Below are 12,423 nucleotides of genomic sequence, written 5' to 3' on the forward strand. Positions count from 1 at the left end.
GCACCAGCATATGGTCTCACAAGGGGTCTGAGGATCTCATCTCGGTACCTAATGGCAGTCAGGCTACCTCTGGCGAGCACATGGAGGGCTGTGCGGCCCCCCAAAGAAATGCCACCCCACACCATGACTGACCCACCGCCAAACCGGTCATGCTGGAGGATGTTGCAGGCAGCAGAACGTTCTCCACGGCGTCTCCAGACTCTGTCACGTCTGTCACGTATTCAGTGTGAAACTGCTTTCATCTGTGAAGAGCACAGGGCGCCAGTGGCGAATTTGCCAATCTTGGTGTTCTCTGGCAAATGCCAAACGTCCTGCACGGTGTTGGGCTGTAAGCACAACCCCCACCTGTGGATGGCGGGCCCTCATACCACCCTCATGGAGTCTGTACCTGACCGTTTGAGCAGACACATGCACATTTGTTGCCTTCTGGAGGTTATTTTGCAGGGCTCTGGCAGTGCTCCTCCTGCTCCTCCTTGCACAAAGGCGGAGGTAGCGGTCCTGCTGCTGGGTTGTAGCCCTCCTACGGCCTCCTCCACGTCTCCTGATGTACTGGCCTGTCTCCTGGTAGCGCCTCCATGCTCTGGACACTACGCTGACAGACACAGCAAACCTTCTTGCCACAGCTCGCATTGATGTGACATCTTGGATGAGCTGCACTACCTGAGCCACTTGTGTGGGTTGTAGACTCCGTCTCATGCTACCACTAGAGTGAAAGCACTGCCAACATTCAAAAGTGACCAAAACATCAGCCAGGAATCATAGGAACTGAGAAGTGGTCTGTGGTCCACCTGCAGAACCACTCCTTTATTGGGGGTGTCTTGCTAATTGCCTATAATTTCCACCTGTTGTCTATTCCATTTGCACAACAGCATGTGAAATTTAGTGTCAATCAGTGTTGCTTCCTAAGTGGACAGTTTGATTTCTCAGAAGTGGGATTGACTTGAAGTTACATTGTGTTGTTTAAGTGTTCCCTTTTTTTTTTTTTTGAGCAGTATATATAAAAACAGCATTTTACATCGGCGCGTGATGTTCAGAAAATATTTTTCCTCAAATGCATCCGGTGGATCAGCGCTGCAATTTACTAAAATACTATTCGAAAACATTTTTAAAATGTAATATTGTCATTCAAAGAATTATAGATTAACATCTCGTGAATGCAACCGCATTGCCAGATTTAAAAATAACTTTACTGGGAAATCACACTTTGCAATAAATGAAGTGCTATGCTCAGAAAAATAGGCTAGGCGATACAGGTTAGCGCCATCTTGGAACCATCTAAAATCAAATATACTATTGTAAATATTCCCTTACCTTTGATTATCTTCATCAGAAGGCACTTCCAGGAATCCCAGGTCCACAACAAATGTAGTTTTTTTCGAAAAAGTTAAAAATGTATGTCCCAATAGCTCCTTCTTGTTAGCGCGTTCCTGAAGGCTACTCAAAATGTACTGAAGCGCGCGGGACTTGTCGTCACAAATGTGCAAAAAATATATATTTACGTTCGTTCAAACATGTCAAACGTTGTATAACATAAATCTTTAGGGCCTTTTTCAACCAGAGCTTCAATAATATTCAAGGCAGACGATTGCATTATCTTACTAAACATTTCGGAAGGGGAGGCTACCCATGGGCGCCCGCGTCATAGTAGTAATGGCCCTCCCCCTATGACCAACTTTCCAATTCTCTCTTCCGGTCAGTTTCTACCAGAGAAGACTCAAACCACTTTGTAAAGACTGTTGACATCTAGTGGAAGCCTTAGGAATTGCTCAATGAATCCTAACTCACGGTGTGTTTCATAGGCAAAGTGGTGAAGGTGATTCCACAAATCAGATTTCCACTTCCTGTTAGGATCTGTCTCAGGGTTTTGACTTCCATATGAGTTCTGTTATACTCACAGACACCATTCAAACAGTTTTAGAAACTTTAGAGTGTTTTCTATCCAAATCTACTAATTATATGCATATCCTAGCTTCTGAGTTTGAGTAGGAGGCCGTTTAAAATGGGCACGTATTTTTTTCCAAATTCGCTGTAGCGCCCCCTATCCTTAAGGAGCTATAAGAGGTTAATTTGTGGAATTTCTTTCCTTAATGCGTTTGAGCCAATCAGCTGTGCTGTGACAAGGTAGGGGTGGTATAAAGAAGATAGCCCTATTTGGTAAAAGACCAAGTCCGTATTATGGCAAGAACAGCTCAAATAAGCATTATTACTTTAAGACATGAAGGTCAGTCAATCCGGAAAATGTCAAGAACTTTTAAAGTTTCTTCAAGTGCAGTCGCAAAAACCATCAAGCGCTCTGATGAAACTGGCTCTCATGAGGACCGCCACCGGAAAGGAAGACCCAGAGTTACCTCTGCTGCAGAGCATAAGTTCATTGGAGTTAACTGCACCTCAGATTGCAGCCCAAATAAATACTTAACATTTAACATTTTTAACATTTAAATCATTTAGCAGACGCTCTTATCCAGAGCGACTTACAAATTGGTGCATTCAACTTCACAGAGTTCAAGTAACACACATCTCAACATCAACTGTTCAGAGTCTGCGTGAATCAGGCCTTCATGGTCGAATCGCTGCAAAGAATCCACTACTGAAGGACACCAATAAGAAGAGACTTGATTGGGCCTTAGAAACACGAGCAATGGACATTAGACCAGTGGAAATCTGTCCTTTGGTCTGATGAGTCCAAATTTGAGATATTTTTTGCTTCCAACCGCTGTGTCTTTGTGACGCAGAGTAAGTGAATGGATGATATTCGCATGTGTGGTTTCCACCATTAGGCATGGAGGAGATGGTGTGGGGCTGCTTTGCTGGTGACACTCTCAGTGATTTATTTAGAATTCAAGGCACTCTTAACCAGCATGGATACCACGACATTCTGCAATGATGCGCCATCCCATCTGTTTTGCGCTTAGTGGGTCTATCATTTTGTTTTTCAACCGGGCAATGACCCAATACACACCTCCAGGCTGTGTAAGGGCTATTTGACCAAGGAGGGTGATGGAGTGCTGCATCAGATGGCCTGGCCTCCACATTCACCCGACCTCAACCCAATTGAGATGGTTTGGAATGAGTTGGACCACAGAGTGAAGGAAAAGCAGCCAACAAGTGCTCAGCATATGTGGGAACTCCTTCAAGACTGTTGGAAAAGCATTCCTCAAGAAGCTGTTTGAGAGAATGCCAAGAGTGTGCCAAGCTGTCATAAAGGCAAAGGGTGGCTACTTTGAAGAATCTCAAATATAAAATTTATTTTGATTTGTTTAACACTTTTTTGGTTACTACATGATTCCATATGTGTTATTTCAGTTGTGATGTCTTCACTATTATTATACAATGTAGAAAATAGTACAAATGAAGAAATACCCTTGAATGAGTAGTTGTCCAAACTTTTGTCTGGTACTGTTTGTAGCACATTTGAAATCCCATTAACTTTGAGAAAAAAACACATTATATTGGAGTTGTCTCGAGATGGCTATACATTTTCATGAAATGAGGCTAGTAGCATAGCATCTCTCGCAATTGAATACAGGCGATTGACGTCAACAACCCTAATCGAATATTTAAAAAGGATTACAATAATGAGATTTATCAACCAATTCAAAGAAAGGATAGGCGGGAGCTAGACAGCTCACCATTCCACTTTGTGGACAACGTCTCCCATTCTGAGGGCAGAGAGACATGTATGTTGTCAGTATATCCATAATCTTTGATGAACCAGAGGTAACTCATTTTAGGACTACAAGCTGGTGAGCTATCCTCGTCAGTATCCAAAAACTAGACTATGAGCCAATCGGAGAGCACAAATCCTCACGTTGGGGAGCCAACAATAAAAATAAAATAAAAATAATTAAAGGAAAAAATAGGGCATTTTCCTTTAAACTAGCTAACCACGGTAGCTTGATTAATTATAATGAAATCACAATGGATTAACTAGTTTCCATGAATCAGATGCCTGCGTTAGCTGCTGAGTTAGTGCCTTGTCCTTAGCTAGCCATCTAGCTATGTTGTGTGAGCTAGCGAATATGCTAACGTTAGCAAGCTAACTAAACATTTGGCTATGGGCTGGCATTATGGGATTATGAGAGAATTAAATTGTTTCTTTGTCATCTTGCTAGGGAGTAATCTAGCTGTAGACATCTGGCTAGTATCATCAACAAGGGCTTTCTATAAAATAGCTAAATGTTTGCAGATAGCTTCGAATCTAGACCATAAGCAATACGCACAGATATGCATTGCCAAGCAATTCTATTTTAAGGCTGAGTGGCTGACGACTTCCAAGGTCATGGTTGTGTGAACACAAATAGGTTGACTGCCGACACTCTGTTCAGAGGTGTTAAGTACTTTAGGCAGGCAAACTTTTGACAATCCTACCGGTGTCTGAGCTTTAATACACCCCACACATTTCAGAATTTTTCTTCCCTGACTGTACTGATTGCCTCTAAGGCCATGTGTGATGGAGAGAGTAATCACCAATGATAGAAACTGCCAACGTAATGTGTGTGGGCTCCAATGGTCTCACACCCTCAGCCTGAATTTCATTACCAGCTGTAATAGTGCAGCGGCTCCAGACTGAAGTACATAGCTTTAGCACCAGCGTCACTTACCAGTCTGGGTTTTACAGCAGGAAATTTGTCCTTGGGGTAGGACAACATTTATTTTGAAATATAAATCATATGAAAACCAAGCAAGTGTCTTCTTTCATTGCGTTCATCTCTCTAGTGTAGTTGTAATTGTTGTAAAATAAATTAATGAATGTGAAGGCATTCTATGCAGTTGGATTTGGTACAAAGATTACAAAATATTGTAAAGGAGTTGAGGAAAATATCTATTTTTAATTAAACATAACTCACAATACTGTCAGAGTGGTGCAGTTTTGAAAGCTGGAAACCCACAAAGATGATATCCTGTTCCCCTCCAGTTCTCTGTGAAAAAGATGTCAGGCCATTCTGGCATTAATTCATGATATCAGCATCAGTATCTGGTAGTTGGTAAATGCTCAAAGTAGTGTTTTGATGAGAAAATGGTACATTTCTGAAAACAGATACTGTTGCAGAGTGATTATGGCAAACATTCATAAATAATAAACATGGTTATGAGGAAACATGATTTAAGCGTTGTCAAATACAGTAAAATATATTTTCCATCATAGTGGGTTAGATGTTATTCTGTTACTTACAGCCAGTTTAATCTAGGCATTTCCAGGCAGACAGATTTCTTGGGGATGGATTCTAGGGAATTATTCAGCAAAGACCTGCAGCCAAATTAAATTTAAAAGAGTGTGTTGGTTAAATGATGATATAAATCTCATGAGCTCTTAAAGTGAGAAGCACAGTGGCATGATACTTACAGGAAAAATAAAGATTTCAGGCCCTCAAACGATTTCTGTCTCATAGATGTGATTCTATTTTCGTCAAGAATCCTACACCCAGAGTAAACAGAGAAATATATCCATTTGTGTCCTACTCCACCCTCCACGCTAGTTAGAAATCGCTCCAGAAACTACCTCCAACTTCCTACTAACTGCACACAGAGACAACAATGGTGTCCATGAGTTCCTCTGTTTCTGGGTATATAGCAAAAAGGGCCTAATTGCCAAAATCTCAAACTATCCCTTTAAGGTCAATGAGAACAACTGCCCAGTGCAGCACATTTCCCAACAAGATATACAGGTGTTTTTGTATCAATGAGATAAATACTGTCTACAAATCTCATGAATCCCACTGAGACACTGAAGCATTTCCTAATGAAGGTCTCTTTAAGGTCACTGAAAAAAATTCTCCAAACCAGTTCACTTACAGCCACTCCAGGTTCGAGAGGTCTCCAAAAATGCCAGCCTTCAACGATGTAATCCGATTCTGACTGAGAAATCTTAGCACAGCAGGCCAGTTTTACAGGGAGGGAAAAACATACATCAAAGGGGATGAGGATGTACATTTTAAGATGAAAAGCCAGATAATTATAATGATAATAATAATAATAATATAGTAAAGAAAACAATATTGACAAAGGGACAGTTGTAAATGCAGATCTTACTTCTGCACTTCCACTGCTTGCAAGTAATATGGAATGTGGTAAGGTAGGGTAACACATCCACCTGTTCCTCATGCAAATTCTATCTGAGACTATTAGGACAGAGCACTGACACATTTTCCTTGTCATTGTTTGTTTCCCACAGCCTTACACCGATAACACCCTGGGACCCTCTGCAGAGGAGAGACACTAAATCAAATCACGTTTTATTTGTCACATGCGCCGAATACAACAGGTGTAGACTTATCTGTGAAGTGCTTACTTACGAGCCCTTTCCCACTAACATGAAGCTGGATGTGAAAATAGCTGTGACAAGTGAAAAGTAGGAGTAGTTGATTTTGCTGTTAACTATCCAAGACTATCTGTCAGAGTGACTAGTATATAATCTCCAAGATGTCCTGTGCAAATCCAGACAGAGGAGGTTGAAAGGTTTTCATGTCTTCCTTTTAATTACAGACCAGCCGGGCTTCATCTGATTTATGTCTACTAGACCTGGGCACTTCACACGTCTTAGGTTTGAATAGCGGAGAAAGACTACAGTATCTGAATCTGAATCTATTTACACTTCTCAAGGATGCGCCAGTAAATGAGTCAGTGTATTCATTGACTGGTTCTCTTTGATTTCCCTACATATTTTGTTCTCAAGGAGCTCAACATACATTGTCACATCCTACAGTATTACATACTACATAACTTACAATACCTTTTCATGAAGTGTGATGTAGGGCAACCATTAGAGGTGATGTAGGGATGTACGCATGGTACCGCAGGTCAGACCGTGGCCCATAATGAATTAGGACTTACAGTCTTCTTAGTGAGTAGAGTCCTGAGAATGCCTGCTTGGAGATTCTTTTGATCCTGTTGTCTTCCAGGTGTCTGTGGAACAGAAACATATTCAAAGGTTTTAATGACAAAGCCCTGGTATAATAAGAAAATAAGATCTCATCAATAATGAGACACAACTACATGATGATCGTCAGAGCGAGGATAAATATATTGAGGATTATGTTAGTATGTGACAAACACCACTTTCTTAATGGACAACTTTCTTACAACATTGGCTTTATTGTTCAGTTGAATGGAAATACTGTACCATTCAAGGCCACACATTGTTGGTGGATGCAGTCCTCTGTTAATGGTGTAACAAAGAGAGACTGGACAATCTGGACAATTATTTATGTAGGACATTCCACAAAACATTTGAACATTCAACAGAAGTGGCTCTTGAAGGTAAAGGTACCGCTACATTCTGCTTTTTCATAAGTATGGATGAATTGATTATTGACAAATTATTTTGTGGTATTTTATTGTCCAGGGTTTTAAACCCTCTTTGTGATTTGAATGAAGACTAATTCACATTAGACATTGCATGCATTTAAAGGTCCTGAACAGTCATCCTATTTCCCAAGTAAAATATCAATATTTGTTCCCGTTTTAAAATTATGTACATTTTCTCAAATTCGGAGCATCTCTCATTTCCAACTATCAGTAAGGCTGATGGACCAGGCTGAGTTGGTGGGAAGCTAATAGGCTGAGTGGGTGGGGAGCTCACCTTGACTCACAGTTCTTTGAAACTCCTATGTCAATCAACTTGGACACAATGTTGCAGTGAAATCATCTCAAGCAAACAAGATTGATATTGCATGCAACATCCAATCCTGTCATACATCAGATGATGGTTTCACAAATTATTTGGTTATTGTAACAGCATTTATATAAATAGAATTCTGGTGGTAAAATGTATAGCCAAAATGAAACTGCCAGCACTGTTATATCAAGCTAGCTATGTAGCTCAGTTCATGTTGGACACTTTCAGTTGAAACTGGACAGGGAAAGGTCTCGGTTCACTTCATAAATTATACATCTCAGGTTTGACATATCCCATATGTTGCAGTTCGCAGAGGCACTGACAGGTGTGTTGACATGACAACTGGGTGGGAGTTCCGATCAGAATCATAGCCTACATTTCTACCCTCTTTTTCCATGCAGGATGGATGAAGACCTAGCTAGCCAGTAACTAGCTAACACCAAACACTTATAGTTTCCCCCTTTATCTGTATCTTTGACAGAAAGCATAGGCAGCAGCTCTATAGAGATGATGACTTGGAATGAAATAATAAAGTCATCAAATAAAACAAATGTAACATACACAACAACTGAAATATTTTATTTAAATAAAGTAATGTGAATAAATGATGGTTAACAAGTGATAATCAGTACTGGGCATTCACTACCATCATGGGACTTGTATTAATTGTTTTATTCTGTGTTAACAGAATTCATCCCACATAATGCATTGTGCATTTTTTATTTATTTTATTTTTACATTAATCAAAACTGTGATTTTTAAATAATCAAACCGAAATCGAACCGACCTCAAAAAGCACTAATCGCTCAGTACTACCTGGAGGCAGAACTGAGCGATTTCCCTTTAGATATTACAGCTGCAAAGTCAAAGTTGGCTATACTGTAAAAATTCTATTTGCTTTTTGGTCTTAATTTAAGGTTAGGGTTAGCAGTGTGGTTATGGTTAGGTTTAAAATCTGATTTTATGACTTTGTGGCTGTGCTAGCTACTGACCACTGCATAGCTGCCTCCAGAATAAGATTCATGCCGAAAAATGCTAACCTGCCCAGTAATCAAACTTAACCAATGTACCAGCAACAGTAATTTTTCATACTTTGGTCCATCCCATTTGATCTGGTTTCACCCAGATATCATCCAAATCGAAGAAAAACTTGTTTTGGACTGTTCAGGACATTTAAACAGATTGAACATAAACACTTGTCAGAGTCAGTGCAGAGAAAGAAGGAAAGGTCAAAAAGGGTTTCACACTCACAGTCTCTCAAGGTGTCTGTAGCGGATGAACTGGTCTGGTTGGAGAGCTGTTATCTGGTTGCTGTTCAGCTCACTGAGGGTAGAGAGAGCTGCTAGTTTGACTGCCAATACAGCATCATAGATGTACACATTTTGTCCAGATGTTACAATAGGAATCTACTCTAGCAATCCCAATACCTATAACTGTGCTCTGGTGTTATACTTCACAAGGGTAGGAATCCAGTTTACTCACAGAGCTGTTATATTGGAAGACACAGCTGGGACGCTGAATAGTCCCTTTTTGTTACAGTTAACTCTCCCGGCCTCACAGAAGCATACCTCTGGGAACACGTCCAGCACTGCAGAAAAGAAGCACAGAAGAAACATACACACACATGTAGATAGATGCCCCACATACCATTTCCTGGAATTATTGTTTCTTAGAATTGCTCAAATTTATTTAGACTATTTACAGTAACAGAATGATGTGAATGGATGACCTCAATGTATGATTTGAAATGGGTTGATGCATTTTTAGCTTTAGTTAATGTATTAATTTAAACCAGTGCAACATTAGATATGTAAATAATTGCATTTGCTTCTGAAAATGTATACTCACTGCATTCCTTGGACTCTTCAACATTTTTCTTCATAAAGGCATCAAAAAGATGTGGCCACCCGCTGTTGTCCACTGTTCAGGGAAAGACAATAGAGACATATTTAATTTTTGTGCATTTGTATATCTTTGTGCGGAACTTAATTGTGGGAAGTTATCAACATGTTTGTTCATATTTTGTGTGACCTTGACAAATTGCTTGATGAATATCTCAGTACAGATGCATTGAAGCAGAAATTAGTCTTCTAAATGCTATCTTATTTCCCCCACCCCTGCCCTCCCTCCCACTTCAACAACCAGACAGTGCACACTAACCATCTGTTTACCCTCCTGAAGCTGCTGTGGTTCAAGACTCACCACAGTTCTCCTCATCAGCTCCATTAGCACAGTCCTGGACCCCATTGCAGTGGTAGAGCTGGGGCAGGCACACAGACAGGTTGCCACAAGGGAACTGGCCCAGTGGGCAGACATCAGCACCAGAATAGAGGCTGCTGTCTGTGGATGATTCTGGAGGAGACACTCAAACATATCTGATTCAATCCAAAACGACATTAAATAACTTTCTTATTCAGGTTTCCTAGAGCATGGCCGTATTTTGAGTATCAATGGACAGAAGCAATCAAAAACAAGATAATGAAGTCATATAGGCAATATCAGGCGGTGTCAGAGGAAGTCCCAAAAATTGTCAGTCTCCAGCCACCGAAGCACTAGTTCTCTCTAATACCGCATGACAAATTGTACCATTACACCAAGTCTAGAACCAACAGGACCCTGAACAGCTTCTACCCCCAAGCCGTGAGACTGCTAAACAAGACTGGTAAATGGCTAACTGGACTATATGCATTGACCCTTGCTCTAATTCTCTTACACTGATTCTATGCGCACACAATGGACTCTACTCACACATACTTACACTGACACCCCAACACACATATACAGTACATAGGCCCTTACACACACATGTGCATACATGCATACTGACGCCATGTACACAAGCACACACTTTCACACTCACCAAATACGCTGCTGCTACTGTCTATCTTGTTGCCTAGTCACTTTACCCCTCCAAATTTTATTGGTACAGCCTGAAATAAAAATGTATTAAAGTATGTTTTTTTCTCACGCATCTACAGTGCCTTCGGAAAGTATTCAGACCCCTTGACTTTTTCAAAATATCAAAATATATTATAAAATGGATCAATTACAATAAAATCCTCTGTAATCCACACACAATATCCCATAATGACAAAGTGAAAACAGGTTTTTAGAAATGTTTGCAAATTTATTACAAATCATGGTAAACAATTTTTACACTTGAATTTATTTAGGCTTGCCATAACAAATGGGCTGAATACTTATTCCCTCCAGATACTTCAGCTTTTCATTTGTAAGTCATTATTACACATTTCTAAAAACACAATTCTACTTTGACATTATAGGGTATTGTGTGTGTGTGTGTAGGCCAGTGACTAACTCTCAATTGAACCCATTTTAAATTCATGGCTGTAACACAAATGTTGTTACACAACAAAATGTGGACAAAGTCTTGTTACTCATTGTTATTCACTGTGTATTTATTCCTTTTGTCACTATTTATATAATAATTTTAAAAAGTTTAATCTATCTTGAACTTTGCATCATTGGAAAATAACTTGTAATATTTAATTTGACATAGAAAATACAGAGAAATATGACATGTAAAACTGATGAAAAACTGAAAACATTGTATGAGCATAATGGCTTTGTATATGGCCTGCTTGGAGGTATCAGGAAACAGCTAAGTGCACCTATTTGTTACTGTCAAATTTCATATGGAGACCATAGATTTATTCTAAATAATGCATGACATTTATTGAGCGCCTGTGGTTAAATACAGTTATTGAAATAAAAACTAATGATCAGGCTTTTTGATATATAACAAGCAGACAGTCCTACATCAAAGACCTTGATGATACATGACATCTATGATGGTAGTTTTTGCCTTCTTGTCAAGATGTCTGAGTTCGAGATGCTGTCAGGTCACATGACTGATGGAAGCTGTGCTTAGAACACTGACTGATCTGCCACCACTCGTGTGACCTCACAGCCTCAAGACGTCACGCAGGTTCCCCTTCGTTCCCCCACATTCCCCATAGTAGCAGTGGAACAGCTTCGGGGGTGGAATGGAGGTTTTTCTTCTAAATTAATACAACAGTTTGCCACACGTGTATTAAAAAATAAAAACTTTATACAAGTTCACTTTACTGTTAAATTGTTTGTATTTGTAGAACTGAGATACCCAAAAGAATAAAGACAGACAGTTTGTTACTGTACATTTAATTTCACACAATGCACATCGTAAATGTGATGCTCTGCATAATTTCAAGCAACATCCCACTTGGCACAAACTGGTTGACTCAGTCATTTCATTATAATTTGTCAACCTATTGCTACGTGGAAAATACATTGGATTTGAAAACAGTAGATTGGATGTGTTGTTTTTAGGGTGACTTTTCAACCACAGGATTATTTAATAATGCTAACCAAACTTCAATATAGACAAACCTTGTATAGAATATGTTGAATTTGTACATCTAAAACATCAGATCTTCAACATTATATCCACTATCAGTCTGGGCAGCTCCTCCTACAGAAGAATTTATCAATCTACAGCTACCCTTTGGACTCCCAGCCAAGGTTTTAACCAAGCCCTGCTAAGCTATGCTATTTGTCACTTACTATTACCAATGTGCTATCATGAGAATGATTGTTGAGAGAACTCAACTGAAAAACAAGATAGATTCCCTGTTTCTATCGAAGTCATTCCAAAGGGTAGGTTTAATAAAGCAAATGAAATGTGACCATACTTTATCACTCATATCAATGATATTTAGGCCTACAGTATGTAGCATTTAAGTCATCAACAATTGTTTCAACTAAATCCAGAATTCAACTAAAAACATTTGTTTTGGTAAAAACAGTAG

General features: G+C 39.6%; 1 protein-coding gene across 1 annotated transcript in view; it reads right to left on the minus strand.

The window, feature by feature from the left end:
- The window catches only part of LOC115148308 (relaxin receptor 2-like), a 31,227-nt gene that overhangs the window by 15,038 nt on the left and 3,766 nt on the right, over nucleotides 1-12,423 (minus strand). Inside the window, exons 2-10 of the mRNA XM_029690237.1 lie at nucleotides 9,818-9,979; nucleotides 9,464-9,535; nucleotides 9,098-9,203; nucleotides 8,867-8,938; nucleotides 6,832-6,903; nucleotides 5,794-5,865; nucleotides 5,345-5,416; nucleotides 5,174-5,248; nucleotides 4,848-4,919 (exon numbers count right to left, since the gene is read on the minus strand). Of these exons, the coding sequence (XP_029546097.1) occupies nucleotides 4,848-4,919; nucleotides 5,174-5,248; nucleotides 5,345-5,416; nucleotides 5,794-5,865; nucleotides 6,832-6,903; nucleotides 8,867-8,938; nucleotides 9,098-9,203; nucleotides 9,464-9,535; nucleotides 9,818-9,979 (775 nt within the window). The remainder of the gene's footprint in view (nucleotides 1-4,847; nucleotides 4,920-5,173; nucleotides 5,249-5,344; nucleotides 5,417-5,793; nucleotides 5,866-6,831; nucleotides 6,904-8,866; nucleotides 8,939-9,097; nucleotides 9,204-9,463; nucleotides 9,536-9,817; nucleotides 9,980-12,423) is intronic.

Source organism: Salmo trutta, chromosome 15 (genome assembly GCF_901001165.1).
Source record: "Salmo trutta chromosome 15, fSalTru1.1, whole genome shotgun sequence".
Taxonomy (NCBI): domain Eukaryota; kingdom Metazoa; phylum Chordata; class Actinopteri; order Salmoniformes; family Salmonidae; genus Salmo; species Salmo trutta.